Raw genomic sequence first — 21,918 nt, 5'->3', positions numbered from 1 at the left:
GCAGCATGTGCCGTGCCAACATTATCTCTCTCTCTCTCTCTCTCTCTCTCTCTCTCTCTCTCTCTCCCGTCCTCCTAACACACGGAAGCTTTGCGAAACAGAATCTGGAAGATGCAATATTGTTTATTTCCACCTGCCTAAAAGTGTCAGTGGTCTACCTGTTCAAAGGAGTCAGCGGTTCAAAGCTTTTATTATTATTATTTAAAGGATGTATTCCTAGGCCTCTTTGAAATTGCCAAAGTAGGTCTTTGCATTCAGGCATCCGTGTCCTAGAGACAGAGATGAATTAATTTGTCCATTTCACCTTCTCTCGGTTTTTTAGTTTTTCCAGTTTTAAGTTGAGTTTTCCACATTTCCCCATCAGTTTGTGAATTTTATTTAAAGACTTCTTGAAAATTCAACAGGATTGTAGTGTGGATTTCTTTTTTTATATCCATGTTCATATGCTATTTTGCCTTTCATACACATTTTTTGCAAGGCATTTTTCCACAATATAATGCATTTCTGCATGTTATTTTTTAATAACATATACATTTTTATACACATTACTTGGCTGGATAACTGCATTGCAAAATACAGAGATGTACAAATTTCAAAGGGCAGCTGTGCTTTGTTTTCCCGTATGGTTTTGGAAAGTCCAAATTAGGTAGATTCACCTTTGAATATGAATCCAATCAAAATTCTCTCCCTATAAATGTGAAATCAATTAATTTTCTTCTCCCATCTCCACATGGTCATTGAATTGCTGAAGTTGAAACAGAGTTAACATCACTGTAGCAGCATGAAGAAAGTTGCTCTACAGAAATAATACCTTGTACAAAGCCAGAAGACAGAGTAAAGAATTTGCTGCCACTTTTTCTGACAACAAATGTTATCAACGCTACACTGATTTTTTCTCATTCATATTCAGTTCCTTAGCAAGTGTCTCAAATTAGCCCTCGCACCTGAGATAGCAGATTTTCATCAGCTTGCAAAAATGTCAGTGATGACAGAAAATGGATGAAAATTGATTTGCTTTATCAAATACTGATTTACTTTATTTCTCTAATGCAGAGTTTGCTGTTTAATGTAGCTAGGACTTTGTGGAGATTCCAGGTAATAATAATAATAATAATAATAATAATAATAATAATAATAATAATAATAATGCAAGACTGAGTGGATGGATAGAGCAGTGTTTCCCAACCTTGTGCCTCCAGCTGTTTTTGAACTACAACTCCCATCATCCCTGACTAGCAAGACCAGTGGCAAGGGATGATGGGAATTGTAGTCCAAAAACAGCTGGAGGCACAAGGTTGGGAAACACTGGGATAGAGTGATACAGATGAAAAAGTGTGCAAAGAATCTGCTCCTGTATACATGCTGGAGAGCCTGGTTTGCAGACCATAGCTCCCCAAGAGAGTATACATCCTTCAGACATAATTCCCCCCCTAAAAAATTAGGGCATTTATCAGGTCTAGGGCCCTGTACCAAGGCAACCATGACTACCTGCTAACCATTGTTCACCATTCAAAGGCAGCAGATTCCTTCACTAAGAAAAAATCCCCATTAAGCACAACTAAACAATTCATAAGCACCAGCATTAGCCACAGTTAAGACTAATGGTGATTTCCCATAAACCAGAACTTGAAAACTGTAGCTAGAAGTGGATATCCGATCTTGCATCAGGCCTCAGTAAACAATGACCATAAGAATGATATACTGTGCTTATATCAGCATGGAAACTACATCTTGATGGCACAATTACATACCACAAAGGCACATGTGTGATTGAGCCTACCTACTCTGCCGTCCCCCATGGTCTGATTGTACTGGGTAGCTACATGAGACAGACCCTTCTTAGGGGCAGCACCAAGATTGTGGAACTTTCACCTGGCTTCATCATTTGTTGTTGTTTAGTCGTTTAGTTGTGTCCAACTCTTTGTGACCCCATGGACCAGAGCACGCCAGGCACTACTGTCTTCCACTGCCTCCCGCAGCTTGGTCAAACTCATGCTGGTAGCTTCGAGAACACTGTCCAACCATCTCGTCCTCTGTCGTCCCCTTCTCCTTGTGCCCTCCATCTTTCCCAACATCAGGGTCTTTTCCAGGGAGTCTTCTCTTCTCATGAGGTGGCCAAAGTATTGGAGTCTCAGCTTTAGGATCTGTCCTTCCAGTGAGCACTCAGGGCTGATTTCCTTAAGAATGGAGAGGTTTGATTTTCTTGCAGTCCACGGGACTCTCAAGAGTCTCCTCCAGCACCATAATTCAAAAGCATCAATTCTTCGGCGATCAGCTTTCTTTATGGTCCAACTTTCACTTCCATGCATCACTACTGGGAAAACCATAGCTTTTACTATACGGACCTTTCTTGGCAAGGTGATGTCTCTGCTTTTTAAGATGCTGTCTAGGTTTGTCATTGCTTTTCTCCCAAGAAGCAGGCGTCTTTTAATTTCGTAGCTGCTGTCACAAAATTCATCATTACTAGTGTTCAACTGGCACATTAAGACCGCACAGAACACTTGGGACTGGAGGAACCAATTTCTGCCTCATGTCCTTATTCAATTTCTTGTTTTATAGATCGCTGGTCACAGGGTGAAAAGGGGGAAGACTGGGAGGAGGGGCTGTCAAAAGCTGAAGAGGTAACACGGATTTGTGAGAAGGGAGAATCTGTGGCAGAGAGAAGCCCAGAAGCAGGAGCGTGGGGTGAGGGGTGAGGGAGGCCCAGAGGCAGAGATGAGTCAGGCCGATGAAGAAGCAAGGATGTCTTCCCCTCATGCTGCAATGAACTCCCCTTGTCTCACAGGACCAGGTGAGGCATGAAGCAGGGCACGCCAAGGTAGGCACGCCAGCATAGTCAGATTGCTTGTGAAAAACCCTGGAGAAGAGGAGACTTAGGCAGCTGTGGGAAGGCGGGAACCTTGAGTCTCTACAACTGCATCATAGGGACAAGACCTACCAAGGAAGAGTTGCTGGTACTCCTGAGCAGACTTTGTTTCCTTCACTTACTCTGTGTGATTTATTGCTGGCTGGCTGGCTCTTTGACAGGTCACATTTGGGCCCCCATTCCTCAGTGCAGTGGCAATAATAATAACAATAATAACAACAACAACAACAATAATAATAATAATAATAATTTATTTATACCCTGCCCATCTGGCTGAGTTTCCCCTCTGGGCGGCTTCCAATCAAGTGTTAAAAACAATACAGCATTAAATATTAAAAACTTCCCTAAACAGGGCTGCCTTCTTTTAAAGAGAAGAAAGCTGCTATGGGAGGCTAGAATGTCATCCTCTAACCAGGGAAGCCAGGATTACCGTACTTTTCCGTGTATAAGACGCCCCCCCATGTAAAAGACGCCCCCTATTTTGGGGGACTAAATTTAAAGAAAATGAAGGCCCAAAGTTGTTGAGCTTTCTTTCGGGGGAATTGAACACACACCACCACCACCCCAGCAAGGCCTCTGCTGGGGGTTGGCAAAGTGGGCAGCTGCTCCTGAATGCCACTGCGGAGGGAAGCTCACAAGAGCATAGGCCACCAATCAGCTGGCTGGTGGCTCCCCCTCCACGCCGCTGCAGGAAATGCTCCCTAGAGTGCGCGTCTCCTGCAGCTGCATGGGGGGGGGGGAGTTGCGCACCTCAGCTGGTGGTGTGCAGCTTCCCCCCCCCCACACACCACTATCCGTGTATAGGACAACCCCACTTTTTCGACATGATTTTTGAATCAAAAAACCTTGTCTAATACACGGAAAAAATACGGTAAAATCCATCCTCAAATCATGAAGTGATGACCTTGGGCCAGTCTCCATCTGGAGACTGTAAAATGGGAGGAGAGAACCTTTAACAAGGCAATGAAAGCAAAATAAATAAGAAACAAATGCTTCCCTACAAGCAGGACTCTGTGTGGGTCTTTCTCAAGCAAGCTGCTTCGCAACCGAAGAGATGGTAGTAATCAGATGGGAACAATGCACTCAAGTCACCTCTGCCCACCTTGCCATGTTATTCATACACACAGCCTTGCATTGTGGGAATCACACCAATCAGAATTGGCTCTGACATTGCTAGGAGGACGTCTGATGTCTGATGAGGGTCTGAGCTGAATTGAAACAGGTTACAGTTTCACTAAAAGGGCTGCCCATCTGGAGTTTTACTGAGTTATCTAAGCTGGTTTATATTCCTTAGTGTAAATCTCTGTGAAGTCAAGGCTTTAACATACAAAGACCGGTATTATGAAGACTGAAGATAGGAATGTAGCCTATAAAAGACCGTACCTTGGGGCACTCAAATTAAATTAAACAATGATCTTCCTTCTGCGCAGAATACCTGCGTGACTAGTAGTGTAATACAAATCTCTCCTTTATCCAAAACTCAGCGTTATGAGAGAGCCTTAGGCCTGTACTGCTGCTATTATATATAAAAATAAAAAGTTGAGGAAGCTTATGTGGAAAAGGTTTGGGTTTTTTTAACTGCTTGGTATGCAAAACTTATTAGCTGCAAAAAAAGGGGGGAACAGATGGGCATTTGCATTTGCAAAATCAACAAATGCAAACCACCCCAAAATGGCTTTACTTAATCAGGTTAAAGGATCTTAATGTTTGGGGTTGAACAACAAACAAACAACACTATAATAATTACAGCATAATTTATGCCTTGCCATATTGAAAATATATCTTGCTTTGGTTATCTCTCTCTCTCTTTCTCTCATTTTTTACTAATGACTGTTTATTGTAATCATAATTTTAAATTTGTAACATAGTTTCAGTCCAGGGAAATAAGTGGATGACCCTGAGGGCCAGGAGAGATTTACTGTAGCACAGAAATCTGCTAATTTGGCTTCCAGTACCCCTATTACTTTAGCTTTCTGTACCAAAATGCATTTAGCTTATGGATGCTGTTATATTCTGCTAATCAGTTCAGAAGCAACCGGCAGCAGCAGAACCACTGTGGATTAGGCTACATGATTCTCAGAGAAGGAATCAGATGCTCAGCCCTTGTTTCCTCTCTCCCCTCCTATATCATCTTCATCTATTTATGTAGTGCATATTATTAGTAGCATTAGTATTATTCCACTGCCAGAGACCATAAAATGGTCTCATGGTGACTTACAGAGAAAATCTAAAACAAGGACAAGAAACACAGTTACAGTACAATAAACCAAATAAATGTGATCCCATATTCATCCCCCCCTAAAAAACAATTGTTCACTAACCCCACACTCTACCAGTGATTCCCATTCCCCCCCCCCCACTCTGGGCCAGCCACATTTTCAGAATAAAAAGTTGCTTGCCCCACACCACATTTTTTATTGCTAAGAAATTTGTGGGGAAAAACAACTCCCAGCAGTGCTTGATTTAGAACATAGAACACAAATACAGTGGTAGCTCAGGTTAAGTACTTAATTCGTTCCAGAGGTCTGTTTTTAACCTGAAACTGTTCTTAACCTGAAGCACCATTTTAGCTAATGGGGCCTCCTGCTGCCGCCACCCCGCCGGAACATGATTTCTGTTCTCATCCTGAAGCAAAGTTCTTAACCCGAGGTACTATTTCTGGGTTAGCAGAGTCTGTAACCTGAAGAGTATGTAACCTGAGGTACCACTGTACATTATAATATGATCATAGGACATCGAGAAAGTGTGAAACAATGCAGCTATGTAAGAACATGGATCATTCACAAAATATAATTACAAATGAGCCTCTTGCATATGTACCTTAAGAATGTAAACAAACTCAGTGAGAGATGTGAGCTTGCTTTTCCTGGGTAATCTCATTTCTATTAGGTCTAATGTGAGACAAACTAACTCTCATCTCCTCATCAACACAAAGAAGCCTTTGTCTTTTCTTATCTTTCATATTTGCGAGAACTGAAGATCCCCGTTTACAACAATATGTCGTGGAGATACTGTTTCTGGTTGTGTATAAGTGTACACTTCACAGACTCATGTGTAAACCAATTGACAGAGTATAATCAAATGATGCTTGTTGTCTTTGTCCATGGAGTTTTCTTGGCAGGGATACTGGAGTAGCTTGCCGGTTCCTCCTCCAGGTGGATCACATTTGGTCAAAACTCTCCATTATGACCTGTTCATCTTGGGTGCCCTGCCACCTCATGAGAAGAGAAGACTCCCTGGAAAAGACCCTGATGTTGGGAAAGATGGAGGGCACAAGGAGAAGGGGACGACAGAGGATGAGATGGTTGGATAGTTTTCTCGAAGCTACCAGCGTGAGTTTGACCAAACTGCGGGAGGCAGTGGAAGACAGGAGTGCCTGGTGTGCTCTGGTCCATGGGGTCACGAAGAGTCGGACATGACTAAATGACTAAACAACAACAATCAAATGATGCAACCAGGCCTATATCCCGAGGATAAAACTCCAGAGCATCCATTGTAAGACCATTGCTTTTTAACATACAACTTGCATCTAAGGAAACATCCCACCCCGGCCCCCATTAGCCTCCAACAAATGCCCCACAGAATTATGCTATGCAGTTCTGGAAATAATGTTGACCTGACTGAAAAACATTCCATAGCTACTAGTTTTTGGAGGTTAACTGCATATTGAGTGTTTGAAAAACGTATTAATGTTTTATGGTGTTAACAACAGGTGTATTTCAGATTTATTGCACCTGTTCTTGAAAAGTTAAGCTGTTTTTTTCAGTTAACATGTCTTGTGTGGATGACTCTGGGAAAAGGAAGCGTTGCTAGCTCTCGTCTCAAACGGTAAAACCAAGAAATGGGGCCACTGTGGATTTAAAAAGATATCTAATCAGAACTTTTTAGAAATTTATCAGCACAAGGTTTGAAAGACATGCCTCTTCAAACAACTCTGCAGCCACTCCACACCAGGAGAAGCTGAGAACCAAGTATGGAAAGTCAAGTAATATACAGGGATGCAGGCCCTCCCAAACTTTTGAAAATAAGAGAACAACATAACTCTAATTGACCCCCCAAAGACATAGTTCTCTTAAACTAAAGATAAGATGGAATAATAATAATAATAATAATAATAATAATAATAATAATAATAGGTCTTGATTGAACCACTTCACACTATCAACAGGAGCTCACATGACTGAAATTTAGGCTGCATCATGTAGTTTCCAAGAAACTGGAAATAATAGTTCCACTTTACTCTGCACTGCTCAAATGGGGAACAGTGTCCAGTTCTTGGCACCATAATTTTGGGAGGACATAGAAAATTGGAACGGGTTCAGAGAATGGTAATGAATATTATCAGGAGTATGGAAAAGAAGTCCTACTAAAAAGTTGAAGGAAATAGGTTTATTAACCTCCAGAAGAGAAGACTGAGGAAAGGAGTTGAGAGAAGTAGAGAAGGGGACAAAGATCTGTTCTCTGCTGTCTCAGAGGGCAGCACTAGGTTTAATGGGCTTAAATTACAGGATAGTACATTTCAGTTGGATATCGGGGGGGGGGGGGCTCTGGACTCTACAGCTCTGTATTCTGAACAGTTCGACAACATCCAGGATTTTAACTGGGGCGGCTGCACCAGCTACCAATTTGTTTTGGGGCTCTATTCAAAGTGCTGGTTTCAACTTATACAGCCTTATGTGGCTCAGGATCTCAGTACCTCAAGGCCTGCCTCTCCCCACTGGTCCCTGAGGCCCTTCTTCATGTGTGCCCTCTATGGGAGGTTTGGAGAAGGGCCTTTCCAGTGGTGGCCCCTTACTTGTGGAATGCCCTCCCTAGGAAGGCATGGCTGGCTCCATCTTTATCTATTTTCAGGTGCCACAAAGACTTTTCTCTTTACACAGGTTTTGGCCTTTTAATTTGAAGAGTCACACTGTGGATTCTTTCGATGGGGTAGGATCAGTAAGTCCTGAATTGTTTTATATCCTTAACTGTGTTCTTAGATTCTTATTGGGTATTCTTAACTGGTTTCAATGTACGTCACTTGGGGTGCCTATGTGAGAAAAGCAGCTAACCGATATAAGAAATAAACCATGCAAAATACAAGAGCATCATCAAGAGCATCAGCCAAATTCATGAAGAATAAACTCCAAAAATGGTTATTAGTCATAGCAAGTGGGGCCCTGTGACAAAATGTTGCGGCGGGGTGCGTTTCCTGCTCAGGATATTACATTCCATTCCTTTTCACTTTTGGGTATCCCATCCCCAACAGTCAGTCTGCATTCAACGGCCACTGACCATGCTCAGTCCTAATTGGGTTATTTGGGTTCCCCCCCACTCTTTAGGGCAGGCATCCCCAAACTCAGCCCTCCAGCTGTTTTGGGACTACAACTCCCATCATCCCTAGCTAACAGGACCAGTGGTCAGGGATGATGGGAATTGTAGTCCCAAAACAGCTGGAGGACCAAGTTTGAGGATGCCTGTTTTAAAAATGAATAAATAAATAAATATCTTTCGAAAACTTTGGATTTCCCCAAGGCTATGGGAAGTACTTTCTTGCGTGAATGTGTGCTGATTTGGATATAGCACTCTGAACATCAGAAACGGGAGAAGTGATAGCTAGTATAGAATCTTCATCTTCAGAATCATAGAATCATAGAACAGTAGAGCTGGGAGGGACATCTAGTCCAAACCCCTGCAGTGCAGGAATCTTTTGCCCAACGTGGGGCTAGAACCCACAAATAGCATGCCAGCGTATATTTGTTTTGGGGGGGGGGGCTGGGGAAATAGCAGGAGATGGTTACTGCCTTCATGCACTCCTGGTAGGCTCTGATGGCTACTGCAGGAAATGGGAGTCTGGACTAGATGGGATTTGTTGTGGTTTGGCAGGGCTGTGTTCTTAGAAGCTGGACCTAACAATTGCTTTGAAAATTGTTAATCTGCCTCTGTTGGTAGCTTAATTGCTGTTGTTAATACTGCTACTACCACATTTATTTATCTCCAGCTCTTCCACTGGAAGTACCTAGGGCAACCCATAAAGCCTCGTAATATAATCAATAGAACTGCCAGAACAGCTTACAATTTCTAAAAGCAGCTAACAAATTAACATATAACACAACAACCTAAAAACAAACACATAATGGATATTAATATTAGTATCAAAGCTCCCATCTCTTGTTAGTAGTACAGGATCAGGCATGTGATAAGTACTCTGTTGTTTGTTTCCACCAAACTGCAAGCAATGCCAAAAAAGGGAAAAAAGCAAAAGGCTTCGTTTTCAATTATTGCAGATCAATGCTTTCTAAGTGCCTTTCCACTATCCGAGTTCCACCTCTTAGATTATTCTTTGCCTTGTTCATGATGATACACCAAGAACATAATCGCTTCCCACTCCTCCTGTGGGATGTCCAAAATTACCTTCAGAAAATTGAATCTGCCTTAATCCTACCCGAAATTTCACAGTACCTAATTACAGAATTGCAATCAATCATTAAAGCAAAAGAGACACCATTTGTGAATTTCACAGCTAATCTTATTGCAGACTCATGTCCTAGCAAGGGGCTTTTTAGTCTATGTGCTTGTCCCATTTCAAACTTAATTAAAGCTAACAATTTGCTTAAAGCCTGTCAAATTAAGGGAGGAAATTTCCCAGGGTAGGAAGAAAAATAACTCTTGGCTTAGGGTTCTGCAGAATGTATTTCCTTACTTCTCAGAAAACTTGACAGTAAAAACTCAGATGCCATCATCTACCATTGACAGCTGTCAGAAGAGACAGAAAAGGGGAGCTTCTAATGCCACAGTAATCATTTCCATAGTTAAGTGTACAGTCACTTGCACAAGGCTGCTCCTGGAGACACCCAGAATTCACTCCTATTGTTTGGTTAGCTTATTTCCCCTTTTATACCCTGTGCCTTCCACTTTTGCAAATGCACAAGGGTTCCTGAAGAGGTCACCTTTCATACATTAGAACACATGAATGGCAGAACACACCAGTCTACCATATAGGGCTTCCCTAGATAACCTATGTATTCATCATCCATCCCAACTCCCAACTTGCTTGCACTAAGCTTACAAGGGGGTTAGATTACTTCATTCTGATTTGTTTACAGAGTGCTAAAGGATGCGGGTGGCACTGTGGTCTAAACCACAGAGCCTAGGGCTTGCCAATCAGAAGGTTGGCGGTTCAAATCCCCACGATGGAGTGAGCTCCCATTGCTCAGTCCCTGCTCCTGCCAACCTAGCAGTTCAAAAGCACATCAAAGTACAAGTAGATAAATAGGTACCACTCTGGCGGGAAGGTAAACAGTGTTTCTGTGCACTGCTCTGGTTCGCCAGAAGCGGCTTAGTCATGCTGGCCCCATGACCTGGAAAAACTGTCTGCGGACAAACGTTGACTTCCTCAGGCAGTAAAATGAGATGAGCGCCGCAACCTCAGAGTCGTCAGCGACTGGACCTAACGGTCAGGGGTCCCTTTACCTTTACCTAAAGGATTAATATTCTTCCTGCATTCTTCCTAATTTATTTGTAGGGTCTTCTCATTGGTAATCCCTTTTATTGCTCCAGTGCCTCCTGCAAAGGGGTGCCTGTGTGGAGACACCCATAGTTCATAAGCGCATTTCTGACAGTGACCAAGCATGTGCACCAGGGTGGTAGGGATGTGCCCAAATGGCTGCCCCCAATTTGCCTGTGTTTTCATAGATGGCTGAACTGGGGTTATTTGTTCAGTTCTGTTTTAGGAATCAAAATCCAACCCTCAAAATGATCCTTGAAATTGCTTCAGGACAAAGGGAATGCTTGCAATTCTAGAGTAAGGGGGAATAACCTTCAGTGTGCCCTCGCCTTTCCTCTTAGGCCTTTTTCTTTCAAAAACTTGCTAAAGCTGCTGTCACACTGGAAAATATAAATGGTAGAAGCAGCAGAGCCCACTGCTACTACCACAGTGCCAAATCTGCTGGATTGTGTATAGTATTCAGCTAAGTTTACTCAGAATAGACACACTGAAATTAATGGACCACAGTCTTGTAGCTGTGAATTCCAAAAGTTACCTGTGGGCTGGAAAAAAAAACAAAAAAACATCCTTTCAACTCTATAAGTCTATGATTCTGTGACACAGTTGCCTGTGTTGTAACAACAACAACAACAACAACAACAACAACAACAACAATAATATCATCCCGCCCATCTGGCTGGGTTTCCCCAGTCACTCTGGGCAGCTTCCAACAAAAGATTAAAAATATATTAAAACATCAGTCATTAAAAACTTCCCTAAACAGGGCTGCCTTCAGATGTCTTCTAAACATCAGATAGTTGTTCTTCTCTTTGACATCTGGTGGGAGGGTGTTCCACAGGGAGGGTGCCACTACCGAGAAGGCCCTCTGCCTGGTTCCCTGTAACCTCACTTCTCGCAGTGAGGGAACCTCCAGAAGGCCTTTGGAACCGGATCTCAGTGTCCAGGTTGAATGATGGGGGTGGAGACGCTCCTTCAGGTATACAGGACCGAGACCATTTAGGGCTTTAAAGGTCAGCACCAGCACTTTGAATTGTGCTCAGAAACATACTGGGAGCCAATGTAGGTCTTTTCAATGAGTGGGAATTGGTGTGTGAGCTGCTCCCAGCTCGGTCAAGGCATGCCAACAACTGGTCTGCAGTTAGGCTAGAGACTTCTTAGCCTGAGTGGGGAAGCAACACTTTAATAAAAAAGAGGCTTTATTGTTTTTCATTCCTTTTCTGACAACCTATTCCAGTTTAAAAGCACAAGCTTCATTCCCAATGTGAAATGCAAGGGCTTTTGGCTGCACTTAAGTAAAGCTGTAAGTAGAGTGTCATGACTTGCACAGGTGTTCTGCAGATCACTCACTCCAAGTTCCACTCGGCGGCGCCTTAATGGAGACAGATTCTCCCTTTTTCCAATCATACTGACTGTTCCTGGACAGAATCAAGTTACTCTGAATTAGGTCTGGGCTTTCTGTCATGGCTGAACTGAGACGTCACAGCTCGAATCATTGCCTGAGCTATGAGAAATAGTGGCAGCTAGCTGAGAAAAGACTTGAGCGCTCGGCTGTGACCAAGTGGGTGTTCCCAAACCTCTCTTCACAATTGGGAGCTTCGTAAACCATTTTTCGTCAGAGAACTCCAGCTTAAAATCCAGTGTAGTAGCATGAAGCATAGGTACTGGATAGCATGAACAGAGTAAATGAGGCTCATTTTGAAAATGAAAACAAAAACAATCACTTATTCACACTCTTGTTTTTTGTTATATATCTGGAAACTCGAAGTATGGTATGGGCAATTACAGTAGCTTTCAATTGGCCCTATTTTCTGGCGAGTACTGTATTTTTCTGTGTATAAGACTAGGTTACTTTCTTAAAATATTGTGCTAAAAACTTGGGGTCGTCTTATACACGGACAGTGGAGAGGTGGGGCAGGCGATTGGTGGCTGCTGTGGCGTTTTTGCTGGTGATTGGTGGGTGCTGCAAGGTCCACTGGCTATTGGCTGCTGAGGCAATTGGGTGGGCTATTGGGGCTTCCATTTGGCGAGCGTGCAGCTGATTGTTTGCTTTGCTGATGTGCGTGTGATTGGCTATTACATGTCAGCGGGTGAGCGATTTTTGGCACTCCCCCCAAAAAAACTCAACAACTCTGGGCAATCTCTCCCCCCCCCCCCATTTTCTTTATTTGGAGTCCCAAAAAAGAGGGGGCATCTTATACACGGAAAAGTACAGTACTTATGTGCTACTTAATGTTTTAGTTAAACATTAAAAATCTGGACAGAAAAGTTGTTGCACTACATTTTTGAGCTCTTTTTATGGAAAATCGGCAAAAATGACACTGCCAACATGGGTTGCCACACTTCCAGATTTTCCCGTTTTCCCAATTTTCGCCCACGCTGCTGCCATCTGCAGTATTCCGCATATGTCTGGGAAATTCCGGACATATGGCAACCCTGTTTTAAGGTGACCTGGGGAGCTATGACTGAAAGGAAGATAGGCTGGAAATAGCAAAGACTTTTGAGGGGGCAGGGAAGGAGGGTAGTAAGAAGCAAGAGTCACCAGCTATGACTCTTCTCATTTTTGTTACTGAGGACAATATCCCACCCATCTTCTTTGAAACGGTACTCAGAATTGATCTGGCATGGGTATCCACTTCACCATGCCAATGCCATTCACTCACTCACTCACTCACTCACTCATTCATCCAGTCTTTCTCTAAAGCACTTTCTGAAAGTTGGCTGGCCTCCTGTCAACTACCGTATTTTTCGCCCCATAGGACGCACCGGCCCATAGGACGCACCAAGTTTTTTGGGGGGGGAAATAAAGAAAAAAATTATTCCCCCCAGGCACTTGTGGGGCCGGCAGCGGGGAGAAGCGCACTTCTCCCCGCCGCCCGCCTGCAGACCAGGTCCGGGGACAGCGGGAGGACGCGCTGCACCTCCCAACTGTCCCTGGAGCTTGCGGGGCTGGCAGCAGGGAAAAGAGCTCTTCTCCCCGCCGCCCGCCTGCAGACCAGGTCCGGGGACAGCGGGAAGACGCGCTGCGCCTCCCCGCTGTCCCCGGAGCTTGTGGGGCTGGCGGCCGGGAGAAGCACGCGTCTCCCCGCCGTCAGCCTCCAAACCACATCGGGAGACAGCGGGATGGCGGCGTTCCGCCTCCCCACTGTCCCCCAACCTTGTGGGACTGGCGCTGCGGCTCTCCTGAAACCTGGAGAGCCAGAGGGGTCGGTGCGCACAGACCCCTCTCACTCTCCAGGCTTCAGCGAAAGCCTGCATTCGCCCCATAGGACCCACACGCATTTCCCCTTCATTTTTGGAGGGGGAAAAGTGCGTCCTATAGGGCGGAAATTATGGTATAACTACCACAATGCATTAGTTTAGGATACGCCTGAACTCAGCTTGTCTGCCAGACACACCTGCAAATTAAACTCCAATGTCCAGAATAACAACACATGAGTTGCAGCACAAAACAGAAAATGAGGCATTCCCCCCCCCCCCCATAGCAGTAGGCACAAATTTGAAGTACAGGGTTGCATTCAACTACGTGTTACTCAGAGCAAAACCCACTGAAATTAATGAATCTTAGACAGCAATGCATGTTGACTTCAATAGGTCTACTCTGAGTAGAAGTAGCACTGAATACCACCCATAGGAATTTTGCCTTGAGTTGTGAATGGTGATGGGAAAGTTGCCAGGTCCAAAACTAAAATGGAAAATGATTTTAAAGCCTTGAAACTGCTCTGTTTGGTAATTTCAACAGTCCATCTAGCCAAGCTCACTGTATCTAAGAACACCTCCTCCTGCGTTTAAGGAACCTACGAGGTGTAACAAATTCCTTTAGAGCAGTGATGGCCAAACTTGGCCCTCCAGCTGTTTTGGGACTACAGTTCCCATCATCCCTGACCACTGGTTCTGTTAGCTAGGAATGATGGGAGTTGTAGTCCAAAAACTGCTGGAGGGCCAAGTTTGGATATCACTACTTTAGAGAAAGGGACACATTCAGGCAAGTTAATGGCATCAATCCAATGTCTGTGTACTAAAGAAGATAGCGAACCTATGGACTCCAACTCCCATGAGCACCAACTAACACAGTCAATGGTCAGGAATGATGGGAGCTTGTAGCCCAAGTGCAGGACCCCCATTGCTGTACAGTGGTACCTCAGGTTAAGTACTTAATTCGTTCCAGAGGTCCGTTCTTAACCTGAAACTGTTCTTAACCTGAAGCACCACTTTAGCTAATGAGGCCTCTCGCTGCTGCTGCGCTGCCAGAGCATGATTTCTGTTCTCATCCTGAAGCAAAGTTCTTAACCTGAGGTACTATTTCTGGGTTAGCGGAGTCTGTAACCTGAAGCGTATGTAACCCGAGGTACCACTGTACTGTAATCTTGTGCTGGGGCTACACTGACGTTGGTGCATGTGAGAACATAGTAACACAATAAGAGTCCTCCTGGATCAGAACAAACATTGATCTACTTCCAAGTCGGTCTGTCGTCCCCTTTCTCCTTGTGGTCACTCCTCAGTATCCAGGAATTCCCTGACTTCTGCACCTTTCTCAGCTCTGTAACAACCATTTTGGGGTGTTCCAACCAGGAACTGTACAAAACGTCCCAAGGGTGCTTACATCATGGATTTTACACTGGCATTATGTTATTAGCAGTTTTCATTTCTTTCTTTTCAATTTCTAAGAACCCTTAACACGGAATTCATCATTTTCACAGCTTCTGCAAACTAGGCTGGTTTTCATTAAGCTATCTACCATGGCTCAAAGACCTATTTCCTGCTCAGTTATGGCAAATTCAGACATGCATGAGAGTATATAGTGTGGTGTAATGGAAAATGTTGGACACTGACCAGAGAGAATTGGGGACAAAGGAACATAGGAAGTAGGCTTTATATTAAGTCAAACCATTTATAACTCAGTATTGTCTATATTAGTGATGGCCAAACTTGGCCATCCAGCTGTTTTGGGATTACAACTCCCATCATCCCTAGCTAGCAGGACCAGTGGTCAGGGATGATAGGAATTGTAGTCCCAAAACAGCTGTAGGGCCTAGTTTGACTGACATCTATCTTTCTGAGATCTACATTGAGATTTTAAGGATTGGACATGAAACCTGTGGCATGCAAAGTATATGCACTATCTCTGAATTACAAGCATTCCTTTAACAGGCTCTAATCTCTGCTGAGGCACAAAGGAAACTGGGCGATCATCTCTGACCTAATTTTTATGAGGGGGAAGGGGAATGAGCTATGTACATCACCCAAAATGTCTGGAGGACGTGATAAAAATGGAATAAACAAATAAATATAAATCATTGAACTGAAGGTAATAATTTAACCATATTATTAAATTAAACAAATTACCGTATTTTTCGCCCCATAAGACGCACCGGCCCATAGGACACACCAGGTTTTTTGGGGGGGAAATAAAGAAAAAAAAATTCCCCCCCCCAGGCACTTGTGGGGCCGGCAGCGGGGAGAAGCGCTCTTCTCCCCGCCGCCCGCCTGCAGATCAGGTCCGGGGACAGCGGGAAGACGCGCTGCGCCTCCCCGCTGTCCCTGGAGCTTGTGGGGCTGGTGGCCGGAGAAGCACGCGTCTCCCTGCCGTCAGCCTCCAAACCACAGCGGGAGACAGCGGGATGGCAGCGTTCCGCCTCCCCGCTGTCCCCTGACCTTGTGGGACTGGCGCTGCAGCTCTCCTGAAGCCTGCATTCACCCCATAGGACGCACACGCATTTCCCCTTCATTTTTGGAGGGGGAAAATTGCGTCCTATAGCGAAAAATACGGTAATACATTGAAGAAACAAATATAAATAATTGAATCTCTGCAGGGGAGGTCATTGGTTTGTTTTTCTTTTCCTTTTGTTTTATTCATGTTGTCAATTTGTATTTTATATGTTGTGAAGTGCCCTGTGATTTTTGGATGAACATCAGCATACAAATTAAATAAATAATACCAGAAGTTATTAATAAGGTTACCTTATTAAATGTTATGGTCCGCTTTAAAAACACTCACTGTTTCTGGATTCTGCAGTGATATTGGGCAAAAAAGCTTCACAATGGTTTGTACTTTCAAAGTCTGCCTTAAGGCTGAATGACAGTAAATGCAGCAGATATGTTTGTTCCAGATACCCTGAGGTTAGCTATGGTGAATGCAGGCTTGAAACTGCGACCGGTTTTGTGTACAGGGATGGAAAAGCCTGTCCATTTCTGACCTGTGTCAGGTTCAAGAGAGGAGATTACAAGAAAGCAAATTCTCACTGAACATCAGGAAATCTTTATTGTTATTTCTTGGAATCTGACTTAAGAACAAGGAATGCAGAGGAGGAGGGGTGGGTTTTTTAAAAATGTAGGAATAAAACATATTTGGAAAGCAGCCAGCAGCAAAAGGAAGACATGGAACTAAATGAGTTATTGGTATATTCCAGTAACAGTAGTAATTTTGTCCTTGCTAGAAAGCAACAGCAGGAGTGGAGATTAAAGAAAGCAACAGGGAGAAATGGAAAACAGATACCCAGAAGGCAAAGGGAAAGAAAAGCAGTTAAAGCACACAGAACTCAATAAAGAAATAGGGGGAAATTATATATGACCTAGTAAAATACGATAAACAAATAAGTAAAAAAAAAATGCTAACGAGAAATGGCAACAAATCTGAAAGAAAAGTAAAAGGTAAAGGGCTGAGTTGTGCTTGGTTCAATCTCGTTGCTTGTCAATCCAACTTGAATTAACCAATGATGGCAGGATGGGTGAACAGTTTCAATCAATCAAGAAAAAAATATATCAATCAATCAATCAATCAATCAATCAAAACATTTGATGTTTGAGCCAGAGGTCATAATGAGATCAAGTAGACAAAAAGCTTAACTCAACTGTGTGCAGACACGGTTCAAAATATAATAGAAGGAATTGTGACAAAGTGTTGCAATTTAATCTGCAATGCAAATACATCTTTATAAGCCTCATGCACTGCAAACAAAAATTGATAACTGCTTCTGTAAGATTCAGAGGGGTCTCATGTCTCTTGCTTACTAGCTAGGCTCATGTCCCTCTGAAATGTATTCCCCAGATCTGCTAGCGGAATTTTCCAAGTGAGATACTAGAGTAGGGCCTATTACTAAATGACTGGGCCCGAGACAAAGGTCACTGAAACATCACAGGTATTTAGCCTTGCCTTGCGGCTGTGATGCTTAAAGTCAGCTGGTCAATTTTATTTTTAACCCTTGACCTCATCTAGCCATAACAAATTCTTTCGAGGAACCATCAATCTTCAGTCCTTGCTAGGTTGTAATTATAGTTCCATCCAACATGGGATAAAGTGAGAGTCTGGATTTCTCCCATAGGGGGAACATTATTTCATTGGAAGGTACTGATATTTTCCCCAAGAATGAAAATTAGGGTCGTATATAGAGCATTAGTATATATACCTTAGTGCCACACTAGTGAATCAAACTATACACCGCACTATTCCTGAGACACTGAAAAGCAAAGCTGTGTGCAGTGCTCACAGAGAAGAAAAAGAAAGTCTGCACGAAATCCAGTTTTATATGTGTGTGTGTGTTGCATATGGTGCATTTGAATTCTTGTATAATGCACAAGTGGGAATGGGTGAAAAACGAGAAGCAGCAAGTTTGGATTAATTTTGTCATGCAATTTTTGTCATAAGATTTGAAGCTCATTCGTTGTTGGAGGCAGATAAGCATTTGACCTTCAAACAAACTTCTAATTTTGCAGCGTATTGGGGGGGGGGGCGTAGTGGGAGGGGGAGAAAAGGGACACAGATGGTCAGATGGATACTTTCTGATATAGGATGGAATGGCACACACACGCTATTCCACACACTCACACACACACACTCAAGGTTTTGTGTTTCTAGTCAAGGTAAATCCTGAAGGGGTTTTTCATCAAGATAGAAATATAAGCTTTCCCCCCTCCCCCACCCATTTCTTTCTTTTGCATAAGCCGTTTCCAACCTGTGCCAGCAGGAATAATGTATGCAAGTACTGGAAGCCTCTTGAATGTGTAGTCAGTGGGGAACAGCCTGGCTACATGCGTTTTTACATATCTTCGAGCTACAGCGGAATCAAAGAGCCAACTGCTGAATTTCAGCGCCCAAGGCTATCCTGTGGATTTATAAGACCCCTTGAAGGAATCAGATCCATAAGCCAATAATATGCCAACATTATTATTATAAAAACATATATGTATATAACAGTAGTGGGTTTTGCTTCCCATATAAAGTGGATTTTTTTAAATTTTAATATTTTATACTCTTCTATTATCTTTTAAACAAGTTACTCATTTAAAAGTTATTTCACTGGCTCGGAGCATCGCATTATGGAAATCGAGTCGGTGTTAACTTACAATTTTCATCCCGAAGAATGCTGTGCACCCCAAAACACTTCCTGATTGTTTTTATTTGAATTCATAAAGCGGCACATCCCATAGGCTTGGAACAACTTGCATTTCAGCTCCACTCTTCCTTGCTTTAAACACACTTGTCACTGTATTCCTTTCCAACCTTCCCTTTTCCTGGCCCTTCCTTAAACAATCAGGCATCTCCTTCTGAGGGGATGAATACTGTGACATTTCAGACAGATAGGTGCAGGGATTTTTGTGTGCAAGGAGAGTCTTCGAAGTTTTTAAGGGAGGGAAGAGATGCACACATACAGAAGTAGCTCTAGCAAGTAATCTGCAAAATTTCAGGAGGATCAGTGCAGGGGCTTTTGTGCAACATTAGCTTCTAAAATTGTGTGTGGGAGATGGCTACTTTGTTTGCTGCTCAGTCGATTTCAGCTGGTAAGTCCCTTCTACATGTCTTCCAAAAGCACTGCGATTGGATGTGAAAAAGAGAGCTATGGTAAGATTATCTTCTGATTTGAAGCTATAGCTATCCATCACAAAATAAAAGCTCCTCCTCTCGCTCCCTCCTGTCACATGGAGAGCTTCTGGAAATACAACAATGAAAGCTTCTAAAGATTTCCCCTAAAGAATTGTTGTCCCTTTTCCAGGACTGAGGCCCGAGCAGGTTACGTTATGTAAGGTTTTAATTGGTGTTCTCATGTGTGGGGCGGTGGTGGCAATACTGATTTCTATCATTGTAATTTTATGGATGTAAGGTGCATTTGAAAAGCTTTGTCTGGAAAAGCAGCACAGAAAAAATTTAAAACAATAGCAAGAACCACCAGTCTGTTCTCTTAGACCTCTGAAGTGCTGATGTGGTCCAGAGGCTTTAGAAGAAGCCTGATTCATGCCCCTTGGGACACGATGTCACCTCAGAAGATCCTCAGATTTTTTTCCAGAGCTGTCCAATTTGACTCTCGGTTCAAGATTGATCAAAACAGAATGCACACCCCTAAATAATACATGTAAATCTGAAAGAGTTCCTGAAGTGACTGACATGTTTAGCCATTTATAAACAATCTCCTTTACTAATATGAACATGTTCATGGAGAGCTCACACAATACATCAACATACTTTGTGAGTTTTTGTCCTAAAATGACATGGTGACAGTGTACCATGACATTGGAAAGTTGTCAGCAATACAGTCCAATACAATCCAAACAATACAAAATAAGAGGAGTGAGGCAACCTGTAAGTCACTGCCAAATAAACAGAAGGGCAGATACAGTCAACCGTTGGATCCCGAATGCCGAAAACCCGGAAGTAAATGCTCTGGTTTTCTAACGTTTTTTGGAAGCCGAATGTCTTCCACTTGAGTGAAGGAAGCTCCTGCAACCAATCGGAAGCTGTGCCTCGGTTGTCGAACATTTCAGAAGCCAAACGAGCTTCCAGAATGGATTACGTTCGACAACCAAGGTTTGACTGTAATTAATTCAATGTAATGGATCCATGATACAGTCAAGTCTCAGCAGGATGCCAATAATGAGTCAGACCAGTTGGGCTTCTCGGATGAATTTGGGTGCTACAATTGAAAAGGCCCTGTCCTGCGTCCCCCACAAATTGGATTCTCAGCGGCCAAGGAATGTGGAGCAAGGCCTCAGGCACTGATAGTAGTGGACTGTTGTGTCTACTTTGGAATTTACAAGCGCAGGATTGGACCATCAGGCATTCAGTTAACAGAATGACAAACCCACCAGTTCAGAAGGAGCCTCATGTTGTCTCCTCGCCCAGCTTCTAATAGCCATAAAATGCCACGGCTGTAGCTAACCTTCTGTAAAACGCCTCTGAGCTCAAAATCGCTTGTACTGCATTTCCCCAGAGATGCTGGTCAACATTAAGAATGTATAAAGTACAATTCTCTCGGAGCATTTTGGCAACTATTTGTTATGATATTGCTTCCTGTCAAGCGCATAATGCAATTTTGTCTTCCATAAAAATAAACGCGCTCTCTCTCTCTCTGTGTGTGAAATCTCAGGCTCTTGTCATTTCCCACATTTCTGTCACTAAATATTTAAACAAGGGGAGGCCAGAGAATCCCAAGCTAGCAATCGGCTTCATGTAGTTTACCCCCCTAAGGTTAGACTGCGAATGTAATGGTGCTGCATCATAGAGGAGACTTAAAAGAGATAGCCATTAAAAGCCCTACCTGCCCACAGGCTAGGCCCATGCCTCTCTCTCCCATGCCATGCGGACAGGATAAATTTAACTCCAGGGCATCTGCTCCAGAAGCCTGTATGACACACAAGAAAGAAAATATCAAATATTAACTGCCAAAATGGTACACCACTTCAGTGAAGGTAATTTCCCAAATGACAAGCTGATGTGTAGATCTGTAACTCATGCCACATGTAATATCCCCACCCCCCAACAACCCATCAATATTTACTTTTGGTTTATGACTAATTCAGTGCAAAATGTAATTTGAAGAAACAAAACACAACAAACTTTTAAAGGGGCTACATTGCAAAACAAACTATAATCTGACACAGAGAACTTTCGTTAACCTCTCTTTCCCCCTTCCAAAAATACCTCTGGAATCGTGGCAGTTCTACTAATTATACTGAATAATCATATGAGTAATATGCTGAATAATGATAGAAGTCCGGACTGTATCACTTCATAATGCAGGTGAAAGGCCAGAGGTGTATGAAATGGTTGAACATTTCTCCCAAGTAAAATATATAGGGAACAGATGCAACAGAGAATAGTCTGTATTAAACCCTTCTCTCTGATAGACTTGTATTCTACATGGCCAGAATTTCTCACAGTGAGTATTTTGTTAATTGTTTCAGATAAGAGCTTATGGCTGGCGGTCTCCAAACACAGATAAATCCACTACATTTGTTTGATGTTGGTTTGCTTGTAAAATAGAAACAATCTTAGAGGGCGTTATTAATTCTGGAAACACATTAGGGTTCTGCAGAGAATGGACTTATTGGAGGATATAAACATACACGATACATATACCAGAAACTGTTACATAAAATCCAAGCTGGGAGGGGGCTGTGTCTAAAGACTTTACATGCTAAAATCTAACCAAATGCAATTTGAGCTTTTCCACTGCAAGTCACCTCTTTGGGCTTAAATTGCCCCAGTCTTCCCTTGGGGGTCCATTCCTCACACTTTATTATCAGGACTACAGAGCTCCCAATCCTGGAAATATGCAGATGAGTTGCATGGTGCAGC

General features: G+C 43.1%; 1 protein-coding gene across 6 annotated transcripts in view; it reads right to left on the bottom strand.

The window, feature by feature from the left end:
• The window catches only part of DPYD (dihydropyrimidine dehydrogenase), a 495,490-nt gene that overhangs the window by 114,156 nt on the left and 359,416 nt on the right, over positions 1–21,918 (bottom strand). For 4 of the 6 annotated variants that reach the window (XM_083743288.1, XM_083743286.1, XM_083743287.1 and 1 more), the window contains one exon: positions 20,879–20,962. The exons of 1 other annotated variant lie outside the window; for it this stretch is intronic. In XM_083743288.1, coding sequence (XP_083599414.1) covers positions 20,879–20,962 — 84 coding nt within the window. Of the gene's footprint in view, positions 1–16,585; positions 19,159–20,878; positions 20,963–21,918 lie in introns of those variants that run through there. One more of the 6 variants, XM_083743290.1, reaches the window with a different exon arrangement.

The sequence above is a fragment of the Podarcis gaigeae genome (genome assembly GCF_964106915.1).
Source record: "Podarcis gaigeae genome assembly, chromosome: 6".
NCBI lineage: Eukaryota > Metazoa > Chordata > Lepidosauria > Squamata > Lacertidae > Podarcis > Podarcis gaigeae.
Note: the sequence above shows the minus strand (reverse complement) of the source record. Positions and strands in the feature narration are given on the sequence as shown.